Source organism: Schistocerca serialis, chromosome 10 (genome assembly GCF_023864345.2).
Source record: "Schistocerca serialis cubense isolate TAMUIC-IGC-003099 chromosome 10, iqSchSeri2.2, whole genome shotgun sequence".
NCBI classification, from domain to species: Eukaryota; Metazoa; Arthropoda; class Insecta; order Orthoptera; family Acrididae; genus Schistocerca; species Schistocerca serialis.
Genome location: NC_064647.1, coordinates 184,170,204 through 184,197,490, shown reverse-complemented (window position 1 = coordinate 184,197,490; position 27,287 = coordinate 184,170,204). Strand labels below are relative to the sequence as shown.

The 27,287-nt window shown below is 32.6% G+C and overlaps 1 protein-coding gene across 1 annotated transcript in view; it reads right to left on the bottom strand.

Annotated features, from left to right (window-relative positions):
- Positions 1–27,287, bottom strand: part of LOC126424657 (brachyurin-like) — a 144,583-nt gene that overhangs the window by 21,428 nt on the left and 95,868 nt on the right. Inside the window, exon 5 of the mRNA XM_050087388.1 lies at positions 24,903–25,039. Within this exon, the coding sequence (XP_049943345.1) occupies positions 24,903–25,039 (137 nt within the window). The remainder of the gene's footprint in view (positions 1–24,902; positions 25,040–27,287) is intronic.

Here is a 27,287-nt window from a genome sequence, read left to right as displayed (position 1 = left end):
ATTGTAGCGAAATGCAGGAAGATCTGCAGCGGATAGGCACTTGGTGCAGGGAGTGGCAACTGACCCTTAACATAGACAAATGTAATGTATTGCGAATACATAGAAAGAAGGATCCTTTATTGTATGATTATATGGTAGCGGAACAAACACTGGTAGCAGTTACTTCTGTAAAATATCTGGGAGTATGCGTGCGGAACGATTTGAAGTGGAATGATCATATAAAATTAATTGTTGGTAAGGCGGGTACCAGGTTGAGATTCATTGGGAGAGTGCTTAGAAAATGTAGTCCATCAACAAAGGAGGTGGCTTACAAAACACTCGTTCGACCTATACTTGAGTATTGCTCATCAGTGTGGGATCCGTACCAGATCGGTCTGACGGAGGAGATAGAGAAGATCCAAAGAAGAGCGGCGGGTTTCGTCACAGGGTTATTTGGTAACCGTGATAGCGTTACGGAGATGTTTAATAAACTCAAGTGGCAGACTCTGGAAGAGAGGCGCTCTGCATCGCGGTGTAGCTTGCTCGCCAGGTTTCGAGAGGGTGCGTTTCTGGATGAGGTATCGAATATATTGCTTCCCCCTACTTATACCTCCCGAGGAGATCACGAATGTAAAATTAGAGAGATTAGAGCGCGCACGGAGGCTTTCAGACAGTCGTTCTTCCCGCGAACCATACGCGACTGGAACAGGAAAGGGAGGTAATGACAGTGGCACGTAAAGTGCCCTCCGCCACACACCGTTGGGTGGCTTGCGGAGTATCGATGTAGATGTAGATGTAGAACTATAACCGTATGAGTGGGGTATTTATTTGTTATGAGACTCAAATTTTCTCTGAACTGTTCAGCAACTATATCATCGGAGTCTGGGGGTCGGTAGAAGGAGCCAATTATTAACTGAGTTCGGCTCTTAAGTATAACCTCCACCCATACCAATCCGCACGGAGTATCTACTTCGACTTCACTACAAGATAAACCACCACTGACAGACCACCAATTCTGCCTAATCTATCTTTCCTGAACACCGTCTCAGACTTCGTAAAAATTTCTGCGGAACTTATTTCAGGCTTTAGCCAGCTTTCTGTACCTATAACGATTTCAGCTTCTGTGCTTTCTATTAGCGCTTGAAGCTGAGGGACTTTCCCCAACACAACTACAACAATTTACAACTACAATTCCGACGGTTCCTTGATCCAAGCACGTCCTGTATTTGCCATGCACCCTTTGAGATTGCAGCCCACCCCGTGCTTTCCCGAGGCCTTCTAACCTAAAAAGCCACCCAGTCCACGCCACACAGCCTCCGCTACCCTTGTAGCCGCCAGCTGAGTGTAGTGAACTCCTGAACTATCGCGGAACCCGAAACCCCACCACCCTATGGCGCAAGTCAAGGAATCTGCAGCCAACACGGTCGCAAAACCGACTGAGCCTCTGATTCAGACCCTCCACCCGGCTCTGCCCCAAAGGTCCGCAGTCGGTTCTGTCAACGATGCTGCAGATGGTGAGCTCTGCCTACATCTCGTAAGCAAGACCGGCAGCCTTCACCAAATCAGAGAGCCGCTGGAATCCAGAGAGAATCTCTTCTGATCCAAAGCGACACACGTCATTAGTGCCGACTTGCAGCTGGCTGCACCCTGTGCTCTTCATGGCATCCGGAAGGACCCTTTCCACATCAGGAGTGACTCCACCCGGAATGCACACGGGGTTCACACTGGATCTCATCCCCTCCTTAGCCGTCATATTCCTAAGGGTCTCTTTAGAGACTGTAAAGAAAGTTTATGGGAAGGTGATCTTACGGTAATTTGCACTTGAAGTTCCAGTGCTGGATATGCTCTTCTTAGATGACCTGATAAAAATGATGCTGGAGTCGAAATGAAAGATACACGTCCAAAAGAAGGAAAAGTCGTTGTAGAATCGATGGAAATTCGTGTACTCATTGTTAAATATGAACCAAATTACTCGTCACACCAAGTAGAAAATATATCGAAAAATTCTAAAATTCTAATATTTTTTTATGAACTACAAAGTGTAGAAGTTGCTGGATTCACTGGTAAGACAAATTTTGAGTTAGATATTACGAATTTCTACAGCTCAGTAGAGTTTATGTGCTATATTTAATATTTGTTAAATTTCAAACAAATTGTAAAAATAATCAGTGCTGGACTCTTCATTATTCCATCACAATGAGCTACAGAATATATACCTGAAAAATGTAAGAAACGAAGTTTTCCCTCAAGATATGTGGGATATTAATCCACCTTATAATTTTCTCAAAGCATATGATGAATTTCTCGATTTTAAATGAGTTACACTACTCAAAGGAGATACTGAAGTAAGTCTATAAAATTTTGTAACGAACTATCTTATCTATGTGATTAATATGAAACTTTCCCGAGGCCTTCTAACCTAAAAAGCCGCCCAGTCCACGCCACACAGCCTCCGCTACCCGTGTAGCCGCCAGCTGAGTGTAGTGAACTCCTGATCTATCGCGGAACCCGAAACCCCACCACCCTATGGCGCAAAATATTGTAACACTCCAAGGACAACAATGAAATTAATTGCAACTTTTAATGAAAAAATTCTTGCAGATACTTCAGCGTACACAGTTATGTATGGTAAAAAGAACCTCACTTATGATGCGAAGCACAGAATTTTAACTGACAATTTTTAACCTCTGTGGAAGTGGCAGTGAAAAATGAATTGGCAGTGAGTACATACTATAAGGAGATGAGAGCAAACCTTTGCCTATATCTTTAAAGACTTCACATGATGGAGTGTATAATTGTAAAGGCAAATTCTATGGAGAGATTCTGTAAAACTTCATGCTTTTAACCAAAAATAATTATGCATTCGTGTTTCATCTGCATATTTCTACATAGCTCTAAAATATTAACATAATAGCTCTCATTGAATCAAATGTTTTACAAATGCTAGACAAAAGTAAGATCTGAGCATATTGGAATTGGAGACACGCTCTTTCCTCGTTTTTCGAGCTGTTTTCCTTTTGAACCGAGCCCTTATGGGAGAACAGCACTCTTTCTAACGGTTCAAGATCATAAATCTCCACTCCAACCAAGAGTAGTTTATAAGAACAGGCGCAAAACAGTGTACTGTCAACAACCTTAAAAAGTAGACAAAATTAAGCTGCAAAAATATACACAACAACAAGCTATGATGAATACCACCCAAATTTTCGTAAAATGAACATTAACTCACGAACTACATAAATCTTATGTGTAAAAACCTGTGAATAATGATCATAACATGAACACTTACACACTTAGTGAATGTAAACCCAAAGTGTGAGGCACTATTTTTGTGATGCATGTTTAAAAAAAAAAAAAAAAAAAAAAAAAAAACAGGAACTGTAGTGGAATGCCCATTACAGAAAGTATTCAAATGTATGCATGACCTTTCCAGTGAGCCATATATTGTCCTTATGTGTATTTGTCGCGAACTTTTTTTTTTGTTCGTTACGAATTAATGAAATGAGCAACTCTAATAGAAGACACTCTGTACCGCTAGTGAGAAAGAAAATCAATGGTCAAGGAGTATAAGACTGTTAATTCTACGAAATGTTACTTTGGAGAAAACCAGTGACGATAGAGACCTGATAAACTGTGCTACGAAACAATACATTTATATCTATTGATTCTTACAATTTAGAATTACCACCATTATGATAGTCTCTCTCCTTGATATTCTCTCTCCGACGCAATTTTCTCTGACTCTGTTGTTGTTATAAAATCTCTCAGTGTCTTCAGGGTCTGTACGATGGTGTTATTAATTATGAAATAGATTTTTCGCTGAATCTGTTACTTAATGCTTTCATTTCGTAATGGTATGGCCCTGTGTCAAGTAACCAAGCATTGACAGCAATTCTAGCACCATGGGCAGTCGAGGCAACGTAGACTCACAGGAGCTACAAGACAGCCGCCATTTTGCAGCGAATTGGGTTTAGTACTTTTCTTTATAGTCGCACAACTGCTCGCGCAGTTAGTACAACATTTCTATCCCATAGGAGCCTGCGGACCTCAAGGAGATTTTATTTATACTTAAAGAAGTAGGTATACAGTAAATGATTGATTTTTCAGCTGATCTGGCTGCGAACCAACAAAGACGTTATTTCAAGTCACATTATAAAGGAAAGGTGTGGGACTATGCTCTGTTACAGTGAGAAATATTTACGCTGATACTCATTTACAGTGGCATAGTTGATTTTGTGGTGCGAAAATAGTACTCTACGTAGACGTATTGCCGGACTCATATCGTCACGAGATTCTGTTTTTTCCTTGATCATTGCTCACAACAACATGTACCCCGCGCAGTCACAATACTTAGATGGAAGACTCAATACATGATTATTAAAGTAGATGTGACTAAGAATTGTCCTGTAATTTACGTCGTAAACAAAAGCGCTCGGCTTAGAACAAATGCAGTATTTTAGGAGCTAATTTCCAAACAAAACTCGGATTTAAGCATTTAATTTTCAAACTCGGTTATTTTCTAACGGAGGGAAGAGTATTTCGCTGTAAATTGATATAATCGGTGCGGCTGGGGAAAAATGAAGACATCTTCAACGGCTAATGCAAGCTGCCACCTCAAAAGTTCACACAGACTGACCAAATTTTACAGAAATAATGCAACACATTTTTTCAGGAATTTTACTCAGGATTCCAATGTACCATATTATTCTTCGATCTAATCATAACTTAACACTTCCGGGCTGGGATGCTGTGGTCCATACATAAAACTCTCCCCCGACGGGCGCTGTAAACAGCTAGAAAAAACCAGCCAAATTATATCGTTAGGTAGATGATACACTTGTTATGTGGATCCATGGTGAGGAGGAACTGGATGCCTTCCTGTTACATCTGAATAGTATTAATCCAAGAATTTAATTGACTATGGAAAAGGATGGTGACCTGAACTTCTTAGATGTAACTGTAATTAAATGAGAGGACGGATCATTGGGTCATAAGGTTTTCAGAAAAGACACACACACACTGATCTTTATCTGCAGAAAGATTCTAACCATCACCCAAGACATAAAAGAGGGGTGATTAATAGATAGGGCGCACACAATATGTGAACCAGCTCACTTAGATGATGAGATTGAACACCTTAGAGCGACCTTCAAGAGCAATGGGTATTCCAACAGAGAGACAGATCGTGCACTATGCCCTAGACTGACAACCAGGACGGACGATGATCAACACCAACCCAAGGGGAAAGTGTTCTTACCATTTATCAATAAGGTCACTGATCGCATTGGAAAACTTTTAAGCAAGTACGATGTGGAAACTGTTTTCAGACCCACCACGAAAATAAAAGAATGTTTAAGATCCGCAAAAGATAAACGACATCCTCTTGCTACACCACGTGTCTACAAAATTCCGTGCAGTTGTGGAGAGGTCTATATAGGTACAACAAAAAGAAGCGTCAACACCCGTCTGGGTGAACATAAACGGAACTGCCGCCTCGGACATATTGATAAATCGGCTGTAGCGGATCATGTGTTTCAGGAAGGTGATCATGAAATAAAGTTTAGTGAGACGACCGACATAGCAAAGACGTCGCATTATTATGCGCGAATGTACAGAGAGGCTATTGAGATTGCCAAACACTGCAATAATTTTAATAGAAAAGATGAAGGCATTAAGCTGGATAAGATATGGATGTCAACATTGCAGCAACAGCGTTGCAATCGATTAATTTCAATTGAGAAAAGTAGATAGGAAATGTATGTTCTACCCCAATTAACGAAATCAGCTATTTAAAGCCATTTTTATGCTATTTTTAGACCATTTTACATCGAAATCAGCTATTGTTCATATTTTTACAATGATACAACCACAAAATTAGGGAAATGCATAAAGTGTCTCTTTTAGATAGTACTATATACATATATACAACATTTATAATGGTGTTGAATAATAAAAATATATACAATTATAGATGGTGTTGGTTATTCTAAATATATACATATATACAATTACAAATAAATATGTTTACATAATATATACATAATATATACAATATTTACAATAAACTATAATGTCCAAGTGGTAATGTATTTATTCCATCATTCAGAATGTGTCTTTTATCATCATTTGCATTTAGTGCTATTTTATTTAATTTTACTGTATATATTTCATGTTTATAGCTTCTAATTAAATTCATTGATCTATATAATTCACTATTATTGAATAAGCAGTCTTTATAGTCATCCATTGATATTTTATTCATTACTACTGATTTCTTAACACCTTTAGATTTTTTATTTTCTTTTTCACCAACACAATATGCATACATTTTAGCTCTCAAACCAACAAATTCAGTCATTATTTTACCATTACATTCATCTTTCATTTTACCTAATACCTTTTTGTTCATTTGTGGTATATTGTACACATTATTTGTTGCATAATCACTTGTATCAAAATGTTCAATCATATTTTTCATATCTTCATAAAAGTCATCTGTTTTTATATTGTATATATAACTATCAGTATCTTGATAACATAACTCAATATTTGTACCATATTTAGGTTTCATTACATTATAATGGAAACTATACATTAATTCTTTTGATAAATCTAATATACTCATTCCAACATAAATTGGTTTATTAAATTTAATTTCAGTTTTATTCATATGAATAGCAACCAGATTTTCATTAAATATTGTTCTATGTTTAAAATTTGGTTTAGCTATTAATTTATCACATTTTTTACCATCTGATACTAATTTTATATTAACTCTGTTTCTTATATTTTCCATTGTTTTTCCAAACACACTATTGTTCATCAGTTTAAAGAAATCTTTTTCAAAATCATTTTTAGCTTTTGTTCTCATTTCTGTATTTAAGTCAATGTACTTTTTCAACCAATCACTTTGTTTGAATTTTAATGCACGATGTATTTTTGTTAATTTCAATCCTAATTTTATACATTGTTTTAGGTTTCTATAATGTACAACATATTTATATTTATTGTTTAATGTTGTTAATAATTTATGTCCATTTTCTGGTGCTAATGGTAAATCTTTATGTTTGTCATGTAATTCAATTGGATATTGTAAATCAACTTCTAAAATATATCCATATTCAGATTTATCTGGAATGTTCATTACATCAATGTTTAAATTATTTTCCCATTCAAATCCACCATATGGTAAATCTTGTGACATTGCATATCCATATAAATTATTAGCATCTAAATACATTAAATAATTTGATTCTTTATTTTTATTGTAATCTTTCATGTATTTATTATTTGCTTTAACATATCTTTTACAACATTGTGCTATACCACCTCTAATGCCTTTTTCAACCATTAATATCATATCATAATCATGTAATAATTCAAGTGGTTGTTTAGTCATTTTTAACATTGCATCCCATGATAAACCAGGTGCCGTATAATACCATGCTGGATCTAAATCATATGATTTCATACATGTATCTCTAAAGTTTTCAAATACATCAGCTAACAATAACACATCTGTTTTCAAATATAAATCATGGTATTCACCCATATTTTTTATATTAAATTTATTCCATACTAATTGTGCATGCTCATAATCATCATCACTTATATTACATTCATTGATCTTACTATAGAATTCATTTTTAGGTGGTAATTGTGTTTCATTAAATCTATTCCAATTATCCATATAATCATATGGGTAAACACCTTTTCTAATAACTAGATCTACTTTATCTTTTTGAAAGAATAATTCAATATTTTTCATTTTATCTTTTGATAAATTAGATGATAGTTTATCTAATGATGATGCCATGAATCTAAATGTATCAATAAATCTCATTTTTAAGTTATTTGTTTGTTTACCAAAACTTATATATTTTTCTTCATTATTTGGTATCAATTCTATTTCCTTATCATCATAACCAAGTTCTTTAATAAACAAATGTGAATCATAACCAGTTAGATTGTGTAAGAATATAGGCACAAATGTTGGTTGTTGAAGTTTAAGATTACATTCATTACATAATGGTGCTATATAATTACCAGTTAAATGATCATGATGATGTACTTTTTTATTATTTGGTGTATATGGTGATTCACATAATGTACATCTTTTAGATAGGTTAAGTATTTTTATTTGATCATGTGTTAACTGTTTCATTGGTTCTATTTGTGAATATATGTGTCCTATTTCTTCAACTTCATTTTTAATCATCTCAATAAATTTAGTTTTAGCATTTGGTCCTCTATAAACAACAGGATCTTTATAATGATTATGAATGTATTTCACATAGTAACAAAATCCAGATGGTTCATGTTTTTGATATTTCATTGTGTACGATTCATTTGGATTTGGTTCACATGTGTCCATTTTCAATAATAAGCTTTCAAAATCAGCATATATCACAAATGGAACAGGCATTGTATGTTTATAATTCTTAAATGTTATGTATTCACCTTCATTTGGTACTCTAATTTTAACTGATTCATTTTTAGAACAATCTTCTTTATGTACATTTAGTTTACTTTCTGAATTAAAGTGTTGTAGACACATTTTACATAGATGAATATTTTCAGTATGTTTTGTACACTGAGATCTAATTAATCTAGATAGATTTTTAATCCAACAGTAATGTGAATTATTATTATTTTTCATGTATAATAAATGAATATGTGTTGATTTTTCATCATTAGTTATCTTTAATGGATATATTTCATATTTCTCATCATATGCATACACATTAATCGATATATTAAGTTTACATTCATATTTAGGTATATTATCAATTTTAACTGGATATTCAATTTGACCAATTTTAGTTTCTAATTGTTTGACACATTCTATATAGTTACTAGTTCTGTCTGGGTTTTTACATTTTGTAGGGTCAACTGGATTTAATGCTGATGCTATTGACCACAAGAAACATTTTTCATCATTATTCTTAACATTTATACATGCTTTTTTATCTTTTATTGTTTTTGGTAGTTCAATATATGATGAACCATAAAGTGGTGTATATTTGTTAATTCCTAATTGTAAACCAATTACACTATTTAACATCCAGCCTGATCCTCTATCTTGAAAATTTTGCATGTGTGTTAATATTTGTTGTTTACCTTTTGTATAAAATTTATTTAGATCTTTTTCATTTGTGATTGTATAGTTGTATGTTGAGAATCTAAATTCTTTTAATTCATTAGTAGTATTCAATTTGAATTCACAGTACAATATTAGATTAACTTTTAATCCATTGTATATTTTAAGATTATCTTTTATTAACTGACATACAATAGGTTTTGCTGATGTCATAATGTGTTGTGGATCTTTAATTTTTAAGTTGTTTTCAATATTGTATGTTTGTAATCTATTTTGAAATGCTTTTTCAATTGAATGATAAACATGAATTATTCGTTCATTAGGATGTTCAAATATATCTGTAGCAAATGGAAATAGTGTTTGAGTATTTTGAATCAACTGTAACAAATCACTTTTACATAATTTAGAATATCCACTAAGATTTAAATGTTTAGCTAATGTTCTAAGTTCATTAACATTCATTTTTGATGGATCTTTATCTTCTATATTAGCAATAGATTCATTTTTAGGTGTTCTTTTTCTTTTATTAGATACCTTAGCAATATCAATTGTATGTGGAAATAATAAATCCATTAATTCACGTTTACGCATTTTAGAGTAACCTTTAATCTTTATGCTTTTAGCTATTGCTCTAAGTTCATTCATCTTCATCTCCATTATGATAGCTCTATTTATTAAGGAAGAAAACTATTATTGTTGTTGTCTGTATTTGTTGTCTATTTACTTATGTAATTATTATTCGGAATTTTTGGTAACTGTATTTTTACAAATAGATACAGATATATCTATTTATTAGGGATAAAAAGTAAACTAATTGTTGTCTGTATGTGTTGTCTCTTTTGTGTTTTTTTATATTACATAACTGATATTTATTAGCCTTATTTTGATAACTAGATACAGTTAGATGTATCTATTTACTTACATAATAATTATTCAGAATATTATACTCTATACAACATATGGTTATATAATTTGATAAAAAATATATTATAAGAATTAGTAGATATTTATAGATTCTTTTTCTTTTATAAGATCAGAATGAATTAATGATTTTTCATGCTGTTTAAGTTTACATCTAGCTATAATTCTACCACATTCACATGCTACCTTTTCAAATAATTTATCTTTGTTTGCTTCATAATATCTTTTAGTATAATAACATGCACACTGGTTACATACTCTACGGTGTCCATCTTTTACAAATTTATCAAAATGAAATTCATTAATATTTTTATCTTCTTTACATCTACAACATTTCTTAGTTGTATCCATTTATTACACCTAAAAACTCTAATTTATTGTTGTCTAAATTCTAATACATGTACCTTTTTATCTGATCTATCCATCATTCCTTTATATACAATATTACAACCAATTATAGCTGTACAATCATCCCAACCAATCATTTTTGCATATCTATCTGGTAGTATTATATTAAATTCATTATTAAGTTCAATAAATGTTTTAAAACCTAATTTAGTATTTTTGATTTCTACATTTGTAATATGATACACTTTATCCACTTCAATGTCACATAATTTCACCAATGGTGTATTTTTATTAACACTATTAAGTCTAGTTAATAGTTCCATTTATATAGAAGAAAAATGTTTTAATTGTTGGATTGTATTGTTTAGTACAATTATTAGTTCTGATATTAACGAAGATGATTTAATACAATCTATACCAAATAGTGATAAATCAAATATACCATACTTTACTACTTTTTTGGTGAATTCATTATATTCATAAAAGGCATCATCTCTAAAAAAGTACAACATACCATTAATGTACCTAAATACTGAATTTATACCAGTTGGTAATCCAGAATATTCTCTACTTATAATACCACGTACTTTATATTTAAAATTACATTCATCTATTTCAGCATAGAAAAAGTCATTAAAGAAAATAAATGTTCTACCAGAATAAGTGTTCACTATGCCATTTAATTTGAAATTATTGCGTAAACCTGTACTAGATAGTGGTTTGGGATATCCTGATATCAATTGTAATGTATGTAAATGTATCATATATATCATATTATTGGAAAATATAACAAGTTCACCACTAGGTCTCTGATATATACCATCTATACGGTTTACATCATTTGGTAAAAATGTTAACCAATCAGTTATTAATTGAGATTGTGGTATTGTATTTTGAATTATCCACACCCATTTCTGATAAAAAACATATAAAATCCCATTCATAAATAATATGTGATCAATATGTTTAGTTTGACATAATGATATAGGTTCTGATTGTATAGGTGGTGAAATTGGTTTAATTGGTACTTGTGTTGGTTGTGTTGATTGTTTTCCATATAAACTTTGAATAGCATCAATATCATCTTGAGATAATTCTAAATGAGATCCATTATAGTATGCATACATTATTGAACCATAATCATCTGAATGTCGTAGACCTAATGAATGACCAATCTCATGTATTAATACTTCAAATAGATTTGTTTGTCCTTTTGGTGTATTAGTATTCATCTCTAAATACCATATTTCATCATCATCCATATGTATTTCTACAGGATTATTATTCATATCTGGAAAAAATGCATGACCTAAAACATTACCTTTACCATCTAAATCCTTTGAACAATGTATACTTTTATCAATTTCAAATTTATGTTTACATCTTTTATTTGTAATTAAGATATCAGGATTATTGCTATCATGTTTAAACTGAATATCTATTTTATCTTGCCATATTTTAAATGCTGCATCAGTTAATTGTAATACTTTTTTAGTAGCACCTTTATAATGCCATTTGATATGTTGCTTATTCCATTTATACAAACTAGTTCTATAGCTACCAAATTCATCTTTTACACCACATCTAGGCATGTTCATAAAATTTAAAGTATCATCACTTAATTCACCACTTATTTCAAGATTATATGTTAACTGAAATAACATTAATGCTTCTCTAAATGTATCATCACTAACATGAGTATTATCATTAACATTTGTAATATCTAAATATCCATAATCACTTAAATACTTTATTGCTTTACTCTTATCATTGGCATATATAATTTTAAACAACAATAAGAATATTATTGTTTTCATTTATATAGACTTAAAAAATTCAATCTTAATATTCTCATTCTTATCACTAAAATATAAATCAATAATATGGTTATCTATAGTTGAAGAAAATTCCCAATCAGATGATGTAATTGATTCTTTAAAATTTAGAAATACCTTTTCATCATAATTATAAATAATGATTCTATAAGTCGTATACAACATTTTGTCATATTTAATATAACCAATCCTAAGATTATTATGTAAATAAAAATCAATGTTGAATTCTTCAAGTTTAGATATAACATTTATTAACTTCATTTATTATATAAAAAATAAATAGATTGTTTCTTAAAATATTCATAAACAACACATATTTCCTCACCATTCAGATCATATACATAATTCAAAGATTCATCATTTAACTGATTAATGAATATAGATACATCATCATCAGGATAACAGACAGATAGAAAAAACAGAAGTGCAAACTTCTTCATTTATATATATAAAAATTATTCACGTAATTATGTTGTCCTTACTAACCCAACTATTATGTGAATTATCAAATCCTAACCATTTAACATATAGTTTATCACCTTTTGTTCTTAACACCTTTTCAATAAGATATACATCTGGATATTTTGTTTTCTGTATCTCATGTTCATAGAAATTACCTTTAATATCTTTTAATTTATATGTAATTGGATCTGAATAAATAACATCTTCAATTTCAAATAATTCTGTTGACCAATTAGCAGTATATTCTTTTTCAAATATTCCTTTTAATTTACTTATTCTAACTTGATCACCAATAGAATATTTAGCTTTATATGGATATATTACAGTAGCATTTGGTTTATAATTTTTATCATTAACATCTATTGGTTTCATTTTTATTGTACTATGTTTAGTATTATTATAGTCATTTACTAGTTTTTGTAATATATCAACCCATTTGTAGTTACCTTGAATATCAAATTGTTTCCACATTTTCTCTTTTAGTGTTCTATTAAATCGTTCTACAACTGATGCTTTAATTTCAGTAAATGTAGAATAGTGATTAACATTATATATTTTCATTAGTTTATTAAAATATTTATTATAAAATTCTTTTCCATTATCTGTTTGTAAATGTTTTGGTGATCTAATTTTAAATATATTATCAAATGCATTTGCTACATTCTCACCTGATTTATCCTTAATTGGAATAGCCCATGCATATTTAGAATATACATCAATAACAGTTACCATATATTTATATCCTTTATTTATTTTTGATATACCTTTTACATTACCTGAATCCATTTCAACTAAATCAGCCTGCCATAAATCATCTATTCCAAATGATTCTACTTTTCTTCTATTATAATTTTTCCTCATTGGTTTATGTAGTTCATTTATTATATTTTCTCTACTTACAATTAAATTTTTTTTAAAAATTTACTCTTTTTTGTTTTACATACTGAACATATACCTTCAATTCTTTGTCTTCCATTTTTAGTTATTGATCTATGTAGATCATGTGTATCTGTAAATGTTTTACACTTCAAACAATATATTTGATCATTCATTTATAAGGCTTAAAATTCTTCTTCATCTATTAATTCACCAAATATAATTAACTTAACATCAACTGGAACAGTTTTAACTGTATCATTTAATGTAACAGTTAGAAAATTTGATTTGTGTACAATTATTGATTGATTACCATTATTTACTTCATATAATTTATCAGCTACACTTACTGCAATATCAAAGTCATCAAATTTCAAATCTTTGTTTATATTCTTACCAACAACAACAATTCTTTTAAGTCTGAAATCATATTCAAAGTTGTGTATTTTTTGTTCATTTCCAGTCAGAAAGGTAAATTCAATTGTTTGTTTATCACAGATTTTATTTTCAAGATTATTTATTTTATTTATGTATGGTGATAAATCTGACTTTGAGAAATAATCTGAAAAAGCCTTTTCAATCTCCTTTTTTGTGAAGAAATTCTTAAAAGTGTTGTAGTTATCTTGATGAATCTGATTAATTTTTTCATTAAATTTTGTATTGGTAACATAGTTATTAAATTGTGTTAAAATAGACATGTATTCAGGTTTGGTAACATATTCTTTTTCTAAGTATCCTTTTGTAACAGCATCATAGTCATTAACTGGGTCATTTATATTTACTAACCGTTTACCTTTAAAACTAATATATTTTTTGGTAACCTCAAAAACCTCAATCAGTTCTTTTTCAAATACATTAATTACATTTTGAATTTTTGAATCCAATATTGAGTTTAGTTTATTAATTTGTTTGTTTTTTATATTTTCTGATTTTATTTTATTTCCAAAAATGTCCATTTATTAGATTCAAAATATCACTGAATTTATAACCATCTGATAATAGCTTTAACACAAATATACATAAATGCCCACATACTACTTCATCATAATTTTGTATTCTCATTGCATTATAGTATAATTCATTTTCACCTAAATACTTAACTAGTTGATATGGTATATTACCACCAAATGAATCAAACACAAATTTACCATCATTATTCTTATAATAACATATCCAATGTGTACCAACATGATCAGATGTGTCTAAATTTACTATTCCACATTCATTACTTTTAGGTTTTTTATTAGATAACTCATCTATCATAAAAACACCTTTAAAATGTTTAATTTTTAGTTTTTTAGCTATATTTTCTAAATCGAAATTACTTAATGCTTTTGGATACATTTGTATTATTTTTTGCATCGTTTTTTTAACCCTGTACCTTTTTTTTCCATTTCTAAATTATGTCTTTTTAGTTCTTCTAATTCTTTATCACCTTTATTTTTATTTATTATTGCATTTGCTACAGTAGCTGTTCCACCAGCTAGTGTACCAAGAGCAGTTAAATATGGTAATGCAGCCAATAATAGTGGTAAAAATCCACCTTCATGTTGATTTAAACCAGAACCATGTTTCTTTTTTGTTAGATATTCAATAATCTTTTTCACAACTGGAATACCTAGTGTAATAAGTAAACTACCACCAGTTTTTTTCTGTTTCTTTCTTTTTTGAACATCAGTTAAGAATGGTTCAATACTATTTAACTGTTCATTATTCACTTTAATTTTAATACCTTTAGCTTTAATTTTACCATTAGGTAGTGTTTTATAATCAACTGTAAAGTTATTCATTTATATAGAATAAAAATACACTTATTTTAAAAACTAAATCCATTATCATCTATTTCAATACCCATTCCTAATTTTCTTTTAGTATACATTATACCTCTAACAGCAGTAGAAGCTAATTTTTCACCTAATGATGCATCTGAACTATACATTCTCTCTTTTGCTACATTTTGTAATGTTTTATCAGCTATATGTCTTTTTTCTGTATCTTTATTATCCCTATATGCAATATCATGCTGTTTACATGCTTCATCTAATGGATTTATACCTTTATCACCTCTAGATAACCTTTCATCTAATTTTGTACCTGGTCCACAATAATTATAACCAGGTAGATGCATTTCAAATGGTAATTTATTAATTAATGTATTTATCAATCCTTTACCATATTTTTCATTCTTCCAAAATGTGTGTGGTATATTATTCAAGATCCTAATTAAATATGGAATACCTTTTGGATCATTAATTATAAAGTCATTAAATTTATTTGTTAACATTTTAGATATTCCTACTTTTTCATTGTAATAATTATTATTACCAGCCTTTTCTTCACCATGAATTACTACTAACCTATCAATTAATTCACGTACATCATTCATCCAAACATATTCAACTGGTTTTTCAGTATATTTTTTAATAAATCCTGTACCTGATTTGGTTGGGGACACATCTGAATAATCTGATGAATCTATAGTTTGTTTTCTTTTTTGTGGGAAATAAACATCAACAATTTCTTTTATCAAATTATTGTATTTAACACCTTTACTTGATTTTATTTTATTTGGATTTTTATCAGAATATAATGCATCTGATTTGTATAATATATCTGCATAATTTGATAAATCAACAGAATAAAATTTATCATTCAAATCATCCATAGTAACATGTTTTTTAGTTAAAAGGTTCATTAATCCATCTGTACCATCATATTCATGTCCACCAATGATTAGTTTATCCCCTTTGAATTCTACAGGTAATTTACCAATGTACTTAAACATTCCAACAGGTCTTAATCCAAAAACGGGATCCTCACTATGATTGATATATTTTAACATTCTTTCACTTATATTAATTTTTTTTAATTTTTTCTCTTCTTCATATTTATTCAATACATCATCAATTTCTGATTCATTTAAATCACTGTAGTTATCATATGGTTTGATTTGAGGTATATGATATGGAATCATTTGTTTTTCTACCTCTCTATTTTCTTCAATAGCTTTCAGAACATTATCACCTATTCCTTCAAGCCCTTGTTTTACTTGTTCTATGGCATCAATAACAGGTTGATCCTCTTTTTTATATTTTTCATATTCTGTTCTTGGTTGTTTTTTCCATGTTTTAAATTGTTCTTTTAATTTTTCTACTTTTTTTCTATTACGTTTAGCTTGTTTAACTATAGCTGGATCATATTTTGTAAACATTTATTTAGAATGAAAATGTGTTTATGTTGATGTTTGTGTTGACATTTAACATTTACGTTAACGTTTATGTTTAACGTTTATGTTAACGTTTATGTTTATGTCTAACGTTTATGTTAACGTTTATGTTTATGTTTAATGTTTATGTTAACGTTTATGTTTATGTTTAACATTTAACGTTTATGTTTATGTTAACATTTATGTTCTTATGAAATGTTGTATTTTATTTCTATATTTTCCATCATTACATTTCCTTGTAATATCTATTGTTATAAAACCAAATTCATCATTCCAACATTTACTACATATTTCTTTAAATTCATTAAATTTTAAATCACCACCAACAAATTCATTATAAACATGATGTAGATTTGTATCATCCTGTCTAAATATATTTAAGAAATTCAGATTATCTCTGACTAACTGTTTAGGTATTTTTGAGTATGTTTGAGCTAAATAAAAACAATCAATTCCTTTATGTCTGCCTCTAGTAAAATATTCTCTTACTATATCTTGATTTTCTAGTATAAAATCATCAAATATTACAATTGAATTATCATCACAATCATCTAATGGTACAATGTCATCATTGCTACTAATAAATGATGCTAATGAATCACCTGTTATATCTTCAATTTTATTACATTTTTTAATTAGTTGTTGATATTTTGATTGATCTAAGCTTTTAGAATAAATATATACATGGTTTATTTTATCCCAATTTAACCAGCCTGGTGCTAATAAATAGTTATCAATCATTAATGTTGTTTTACCACATCCACTTGGTCCTATAATTGCACATCTAATTGAATTAGGTAACAGTTTACCATGCTTATTTTTTACCTTTTTGTCTGCTATTCTAATTTTTGGTTCCCAATCAATTTTGTTCATTTAATTAATAATAAATGAGTAGATTATTTCAATTGAGTGGTAATTCATCAGTACTTAAAAAAAGATTAAATGTACCTATTAGAGATAACTTTAATAGTGTAGCATTAGTTGGATTTTATACAACATTTTTAACACCTAATATAACATCTAAAAATAATAAATTATATTGTGATGGTGAAACAATTGTATTTCCTATTGGTCAATATAATTTAAAAAATATAGAAAAATTTATTCATACAAAAAACCCTAATATAAATATTAAAGCAGATGAAATTTTAAATAGGGTTGTTATTGAGAGTGATAAAAAAATATATATGGATATGCAAAAAGAAGATAATATAGCACCTCTGTTAGGTTTTAGTAATCAAACAACTAATCCAAAACAAAGAACTGTTGCTAATGATGTACCTAAAATTATACCATTTGAATTAATTAATATTAATTTTAATTTAGCTGATGGTATGTATATAAAGCATAATGATCATTTTCATAGAGAAACTAATATTATTGCTTCTTTTAAACCAAATGTTGAATTTGGTGCACCAATAATATATGAACCATCTCATCCATTATTTGTTCCAATTCATGACAAAATTCAGGATTTAGTAGTAACTATAACTGATGACAATGATAATTTAATTGATTTCAATGGGGCACAAATAACAGTTATATTGGAGATGAAATGACACATTTTTCTTCTTAATAAATGGATAAGATTGAAAGCTATCAATTTCAGTCATTTCCAGTCAATGAAAAAACAAAAAATAATCTTTGTGTTCCTAATAAGGTTACTGAAATTAGTATTCATGTTGGTGATGGTTGGGTACATCCTAATCAAGCTCAATTGTACATGAATTTTGAAGTTATTCATGATGATGGATCTGATTTTTCTGCATATGATGGAAAAACAAATGTTAGATTAATTGATAATTATGTTGCTAAATTATTTGATATTGTAACTATAAAAAAAGGGAATAATATTTTATCTATAATAGAACATCCATTTATTTCATCATCTGTGTTAATACGATTAACTGCATCTATTTCTGATAAAATATGTCTAGAAAATTGTGTTATGAATAATGGAAATGTAATGACAAAGGAAAATGAAGTACTATATCCATTGGAATTATTTGGTGGATTTTTTAAGAATTATAAAGAAATCATGTGGGAAGGTGATTTAACTGTATGTTTTACATGGAGTTCAAGTGCTAGTGATTGTATTTTTAGATGGGAAACAGATAATGACAAATCTACATTACCAAAAGAAGGAAAAATCGTTGTTAAACATATGGAAATAAGGGTGCCAACTGTAAAATATGAACCTAATTTTGAACTGGAACTAAGAGAAATGATGTTAAATAATCATAAAATACCAATATCATTTTATGAAATACAGACTATAGAAATTGCTGGATTAAGTGGTAAGAAAAATATTGAATTAGATATTACAAACTATTACAATTCAGTTGAATTTGATATGCCATATTGGATATTTGTTGTATTTCAAACTAATCGTAAAAATAATCAGTTGATTGATTCATCATCATTTGACCATGTTAAACTAAGTAATATTTATGTGAAAAATGGACGTAATGAAATGTTTCCTGAAGAAAGGTGGAATATAGAACCATCACATACTTATCTTAAGGCATATGATGCATTTCGTGAATTTAAAATAGTAGCACAACGTCAAAGAGATGTTGATGTTAATCCATATAATTTTATTAATAATTATCCAATATATGTCATCAATATGACTCATAGGAAAAAGGTGATAACAGCACAAAAAACAACAATGAAACTATGTGCTACATTTAATGATAACATACCAGATAATACACTAGCCTATGTAATAATGTATGCTAAGAAACATCTAACATATGATACACAACATAGATTACTCACTGAAAACTTTTAATCCCATATATCAATATCTTCATCTTCATCTTCTTGTTTCTTATTCTCATTTTCTTCATGTTTCTTTTTCTCATTTAAAAATTGTTCCCATATACTAATATTACGTTTTGTGTTTTGTATTTTTATTTGATGTTCAATATTTAATAGTTCAGCTATTTTTGCAATTATATATTTGTATGGTAATGCCTTACCTTTGTAATAGTAATTAAACATCTCAAATAACTCTATAATACGATCCTTTTCATAACCAGTAAACATATCCACTATTGCACCATTTTCTACAGTTACACGTAAGTTCATTAAATGTTTATTAAAATATTTAAATCTATATATTTTGTTGTTATGAACACTTACTTTATCAGGATTACAAATATAACATCTTGTACCATCAATACTCCATTGTGAACAATTTTGACAATATTCAGGTGCATAATATTCAGATGGATAATGTATATTATCAGGTATATCAATCTGAACTGCTTTTTCGAATTGTTGAACTAGTCTACTGTCATCATTTTTTACATTATTCTGAATGTTACTGGTTTCCTTTGTATGATATCTATTTTTTCTATCTTGATTAATACATTTCTTACATATAGATCTTGGTTTACCTAATTTAAGTCCATATTCAGATATATCTTTTACCATATCACATTTAGTACATTTTTGTACTGTTTCATTTTGAATGTTACTGGTTTTCTTTGGATGATATCTGTTTTTTCTATCTTGATTTATACATTTCTTACATATTGACCTTGGTTTACCTAATTTAAGTCCATATTCAGATATATCTTTTACCATATCGCATTTAGTACACTTCTTTGATATGTTGTCCATTTATTATAGAAAAAAATTTAAGTATTTGTTGTCCACTATTTGTTGTCTATGTTTTATATATGTAAATATATTGTGTACTATTGTTTCATCATCATTCATTGTATATATGTATATATTATGTAAACATATTTATTTGTAATTGTATATATGTATATATTTAGAATAACCAACACCATCTATAATTGTATATATTTTTATTATTCAACACCATTATAAATGTTGTATATATGTATATAGTACTATCTAAAAGAGACACTTTATGCATTTCCCTAATTTTGTGGTTGTATCATTGTAAAAATATGAACAATAGCTGATTTCGATGTAAAATGGTCTAAAAATAGCATAAAAATGGCTTTAAATAGCTGATTTCGTTAATTGGGGTAGAACATACATTTCCTATCTACTGAGAAAGTTGGAAATATCAGAGATTATAGCACAGGCGACGTCACGTGATTGCCAGCAGCGCCCTCTGGATGGCTTATATATTCGACGTTCACTCGCGCTCCCGTTGCAGTTCGCCGCTTGTCTTCAGAGGATGCCTTCCGCAGTCGAAGGCGAAACGTCAGGGGAGAGTTTTATGTATGGACCACAGCATCTCAGCCCGGAAGTGTTAAGTGATGCCAACACATGTCGTGAAAGCCTTCATTCTATGATCTTTCCGTTTTTTTGCTACGAAACCCTATTTTTCAACAGAATCTCCGTTCAATGCAACGGCCTTACACGACATTACTGGGAGGGCGTTTACAACCGCATGGAACCACTCTAGTGGTGGACATCGGAGCCAACGTCTTGTTGCATAAATAATCTCTCCACTATCCACGCACTGCTTCACGCAATCCTTCATTGGGCCAAACAGATGGGCCTTCGTGGCTCTTTATGCTCTTTTGTCACGTGGTGACGAACCTAGCGGGCACATACCTTTGAGTACCCCAGCTGGTGGGCGAGTGCGTGTATCGACAGAGCCCTCCAGTTAAGCGGTGACGTGTTTGACTGTGATCCGTCGATTTTCTAGAATGAGGGTGTCCGCACATTCCAGTATTGCAGGAGACACAGCTGTGTGTAGCCAGCAGGCGTGCAGGAGATAGGACAGGTTTGCGCTGCCAGGTATGCGCTACCTCACTACGATGATGACAGACGCCTCGCCCAACAGCTCACCGTGCTTCTGTTCACTGCTAGTTCTCCACAGACTTTCTGCAAGCGCCTACGAATCTCCGAGATGCTCTGCTTTTCCGTCAAAAGAAACTCAATGACAGCTCGGGAAGCAATTATGTGTTACAGACTTCATTTCGAACGCTACGTATATCGCCACCACCCATCAGAAATTCATAAAACTATGGGGACCGAAGCGGGAATATTCCACGATGTCCCGACAAATTCCGCATTTTTTCAACCCAAATTGGCCTAGAAAAAAGCGTTCCATTACTTTCTGAACGCCCAAGAACATGTTGTGATTCACAAGACCAGAACTGATAGACCAGCAAAGCAAGTATGTACCAAACCAGTTTACATAAAGCACCTTCTTTGGTGAAAGGTATCGCAGTCAGCAAGCTCGAGAATGGACCTTTGCTGGTCCCAAAGTTTACAAGTCTGAAAATCTATGAATGTATCAGTCTGGAAAGCTCAATCAGTCACCTCCTTCAGACTGTGATGTTGTTAGCTGTGGCACTACTGTTGGTGCCAAGTTCGTTGATATGGACTTTACACTTTCCAACCAGTGAGACAACTGCCAGGCCTATTTTAGCTGATTCTGCCTCCTACCCTGCTGTCTTTGGTTCCCGTCCAGTGACGTGCAGCCTCTCGTCCACAATCTTCTGTGTGTGCAAACTACTTTCCACTCTGGGCAGACTCTGCTGTTGTGAGCTGCCTCTTCTGCATAGGTCAATAGCGTGACCATTGACGCCTCGACCATCCGTATCCAGGGCTGTAATGGTACCAAGTCGGTGGGATTACCATTATGTTTCTGTCCTGCTGGGTCAGCGCATTTGCAGTGCCAGTGCCTTCGCCACTAAGCCACCTGCTGGTGGCCATTCACCACCTGCTGACCGTGGCCTCTTCTCTGGCTGGGTCTACACTGTTTCCGTCCTTTGGACGCTAGTGTCATGGGGAATCGTCACAATGGATGCATTTTGAATAATAAATGAATGAGTTACCACTGTTTCTCTGGCACATCACACAGCATCTAACAAGCACCCATTCAACACCCTACAGCAACTCTCGTCTTGTGCTTTGATATTCTGGCAGCCTGACAACGATCCAACTCATTGTGCCAACCACCATAGAGGTAGCCAACATAGTCGTTAAAATACAAATCTTCCTCCGAGCACCATCTCTAACTTTCACCGCGATCGATCCCCATCTTAGAGTCTGACCAATACTTCAGGCTCCTGGCACAGAGCGACATGCCAGCTTTTTGCATGCTAAAACAATGCCACAGCACCTCGACAATGCCCTCACTGCCAACAAGTGTGCGTACCATGCTCAGTGTTCTAAGCTGTGAGACTCGCTGGCTAGGATATGTTAACAAAAGAGTACAAGCTTAGAAAGCATGGTACTCTTAGATATTGTCTAACACTTTCACCAAGTTTGTTGGTGGGGAGAAGGGGGAAGGGGCCTCATGAAGTTGCTTGGGTGGGTAAGCGGTCGCTGGCAGGTAGTCGATGTCGTCACTGGTGGACACAGAGGCCACGCTGTTGGCGAGAAATTCTGCTGCCCCAGTGGCTCCACACCACGAGTATCAGACAACGCGGCATCGCTGCAGACGTTAATAACGAAATGCGCAACAACACATCATTCTGATGATAACGTCATTACAGACCTTTCATCGGAATGCTGTATCGCCACATTACAAACTTCCAGCAAAGTGGTCCTGAGGTTATGATTAACGCAGTGGGAAAATTACTTTTGCATTTCTTAATTCTACTGTATAATGGTATTAATTGTATAAAGGTATTAATTGTGTGAGAATAAGCCCTACAAGTGTTCTACACGTGAGCCAAGCTGGTACACCTACACCATTTATCTGCTGGTACACCTACACCATTTATCTGTTACATTGCAAATGCTACATTCGGGTATTCGTGATTTTAAAATTAACAACGGATATTAGTTTCCCAGCGTCTAACTAGATATTTCCATCGCCATCGATGACATATTATGGAGAAGATTTGCGGCAAATGGTTTCCCCTAGCTCTAGTTTCAGTAGGACTGACATCTGCTGACAGTAACAGATTCATAAAGAAACGAACTATCCTATCTATGTGATTAATATGACCCATAGAAAAAAATATTGTAACATTCAGAAGACAACAATGAAATTAGTTGCAGCTTTTAATGAAAAAATTCTTGCAGATACTTCAGCATACACAGTTATGTATGGTAAAAAGAATCTAAGTTATGATGCGAAACAGAGAATTTTAACTGACAATGTTTAACCTCTGTGGAAGTGACAGTGAAAAATGTATTGGCAGTGGGTATATACTACAAGGGCATGATAGCAAAGCTTTGCCTATGTCTCTGAAGAGTTCATATGATGGATTTTATAACTGGAAAGGTAAACTCTATGGAGAAATTCTGTAACACTTCATGCTTTTAACCAAAAATAATTATGCATTCGTGTTTGATCTGCATATTTCAACATAGCTCTAAAATGTTAACATAATAGCTCTCATTGAATCAAATGTTTTACAAATGATAGACAAAAGTAAGATCTGAGCAAATAGGGATTGGAGATACGTTCTTTCCTGGTTTTTCGAGCTGTTTTGCTTTTGAGCCGAGCGCTAATGGGAGGACCACTCTCTTTCTAAGTTAAAGATGATAAATCTCCACTCCAACCAAAGGTAGTTTATAATAACAGGCACAAAACAGTGTACTGTCAACAGCCTTAAAAAGTAGACAAAATTAAGCTGCAAAAATATACACAACAACCAGCAGCAGCAAATACTATTTTATAAGTTTCAAAAGTTTTAATTGCCACATGTAAGATGGTAGATATGATGAATACAACCCAAATTTTCGTAAAATGAATATTAACTAACGAACTACATAAATGTTATGTGTAAAAATTATGGTCATACCATGAACATTTAGTTAACGTGAACCCAAACCATGAGACACTATTCTTGTGATGCATGTTTTATAAAAAACGGGAACTCTAGTGGAATGCCCATTACAGACAATGTTCAAATGTATGCATGGCCTTTCCAGCGGTCCATATAGCGTCCTCATGTCACGAACATTTTTTGTTCGTTACGAATTAATGAAATGAGCGACTCTAATAGAAGAAACTCTGTACAACTAGTGAAAAAGAAAATCAGTGGTCAAGGAGTATAAGATTGTTAATTCTACGAAATGTTACTTTGGAGAAAATCAATGACGATAGAGACCTGATACAATGTGCAACGAAACAGTACATTTATATAAAATTTATATAAAATTGTTACTATATTAATTGTTACGAATTAGCGTTGTAGAAAGCATTAATGATGTTGGTAGTAAGTTGTCGTAGTAGACCACACTTCTTACTCACAGAGCAGATGCCTTTGTTCGTGTTTCCGGCACACAGTGTACTTTCAATAATGAAACCCGGTCCGTAGTCTTGCTCGCACACTGAATTGGGAATAACTGTCACCTCTGTGTACAGGAGAGTATCAGAATAGCTTTGGCCTGTAACGAGAAAAAAGTCAGTCATGTCATATTCGTGTCTCTTTACGAACATGAAAATCCAGTAACTCTACCCTTCAGTACCAACATAAAACTAATTAGTACTATCGGTCCAAAGTACTTGCAGTATAAGGATCTTTGCAATAATTTTTTGCAATAATTTGTGAACGCTGATCCACTGTTTGCCAAACTCAATTTGACCAGTTTATTTTATTATGGCAGAGACTGAATCAAGTTGCATATCATGAATGAAGCACATGTTTTTGGACATAGCTACATACTCGTTATTTACTAATACAGGGAAACCACAGAGAATCATACTATATTTTGTTCTCATGTATATGCATATTAGTTTGCAGCTAGTTGAGCAGTGCGTGTCTCATGTTCGTGCCATCTCTTATTTAACATCCTATTTTTGCCGTACTGCCACCTCGCTATGTTAGTTTCGATTACTTGTCACTGAGTTGCTGCTTTGCCTGCCCGTGAACGGCAGCAGCAGCGCTTATCGATATAAGCTCTGCTGTGTTATCTTTGCTGGACTGCTATTACTTCCCGGTCGTCTTGTGTCGAGGAGTTCGGTTGGAACATGCCAGCAGTTAGTTCGGATCTGCCAGTGAGTTGGGAGGCGCTAGCAGTGCAGTTCGGACCTGGCAGTGTTTGACTTACGACGCGGCAGAAGTTCAGTCGGGGCAAAGCTGCAGTGAGGTCTAGACAGCCATGACTCGCCCGATGGTTGCCGATACATATCATTTGAGTGCAGACCACCTTGGTTGGTCGTCTCGTCGGACGACGAGTATGTTGGCCAGCGATCGCTTATGGGTTGCCTGCGTGTGCCGACTCGTGATTCTTCCCTGTCATTGTACAGTCAGCTGTTAGCATTGTCTGGTTCACAGAGCAAGTGTTCGTGAAACTGTTTGTAGTTGGTGTGATTTTGGTTGACAAGTTATTTTAAATGTTGTCGGCGTACTGGCTCAGAGGAGTCGGTTGATTGGTGTGGATCAGTCAGGAAATCTCCGCGCGGCACAGTGGGCCGGGCCCGCTGGCAGTGTCTACGCAGTGTCAGAGTGTGTGGGAGCTGTTCTGATTGCTACGGGGTTCGTGGCTCACCGACCCAGGACATCAGAGTTGAGTGGTGATTTAATAACCGAAGCCAGACTGTTCACATTGTGCCGTTGGTTTCCATGGTCGGCTGTTGGGGGTATTCCTGTAAGCAACAGCGAGTGTTCGAGTTGGCGAAAGTTTGACCACCATCCGGTGGAGTTTAGCTGTATTTTGGTTATTTGAAGTCCAAGTGTGCCAGCGGAATTTTCTGCCTTGTGGCTGTTAGCGTTCCAGTTACCTGCCCTGGCCACTGACATAAAATTCGGGCAGTGTCGTTTCCCCATCGTGTTGTCGCTGTCCAACACGTGTGTGTAGTTTTGACAGCTTATGCATATTCAGTTGTGGGTGGCTACGCCTTTACGTTTTGGCATTGGAGTTCCTTGTGTACTGGTCGGGTGGAAAGCAAGTCGTCTTGTTGGTGGATCTGTTGACTGTCTCTTGGTTGGGTTGCCGGCGGATCGGGTATAGTTGGGTTGACTACCTGTCTGTCCTAAGTGAACGTTAATATTTCAAGTGCAGACCGACCCCCGAAAACTTCTGATTGTGTATTTTAATGGCTTTTTGTTGGGTTTTAAATAATGGGCCTTCAGCCATTTTAAAATTGAAAGTTTCTTACTTGTCAAGTCTTGCATTGTTTGGGCCTTCAGCCTCATTTAATTATTTTTTTTTTTTTGATGAAGCTTTGAGCCATCTGCCTTTTCAAAATTTGTTGTAGTTGTGTTTTTAAATGATGGGCCTTCAGCCGCTTTAAAATTTAAATTTCTTTCTTGTTAAATCTTAGATTGTTTGGGCCTTCAGCCTGTGTAAAATATTGTTTAAAGATAAAGCTTTGGGCCTTCTGCCTACTAAAAATTATTTTAGTTGTTTTAAGTAATCGACCTTCAGCCGTTTTTAAATTAAAGTTCTTGTCTTTCAAGTATCAGACTGTGTGGGTCCTTCAGCCTAATAGGAGATAAGCCCTTCTGCCTTGTGTTTTTTTAACTAATACCTACAGTCTTAAATCATGAGCCTTCAGCCGTCTTTAAATTAAACTTGTTTACCTTTCAAGTGCTAGATTTGTTGGACTTTCTGCCAAGTTATAAAAAAATGGTTCAAATGGCTCTGTGCACTATGGGACTTAACATCTGTGGTCATCAGTCCCCTAGAACGT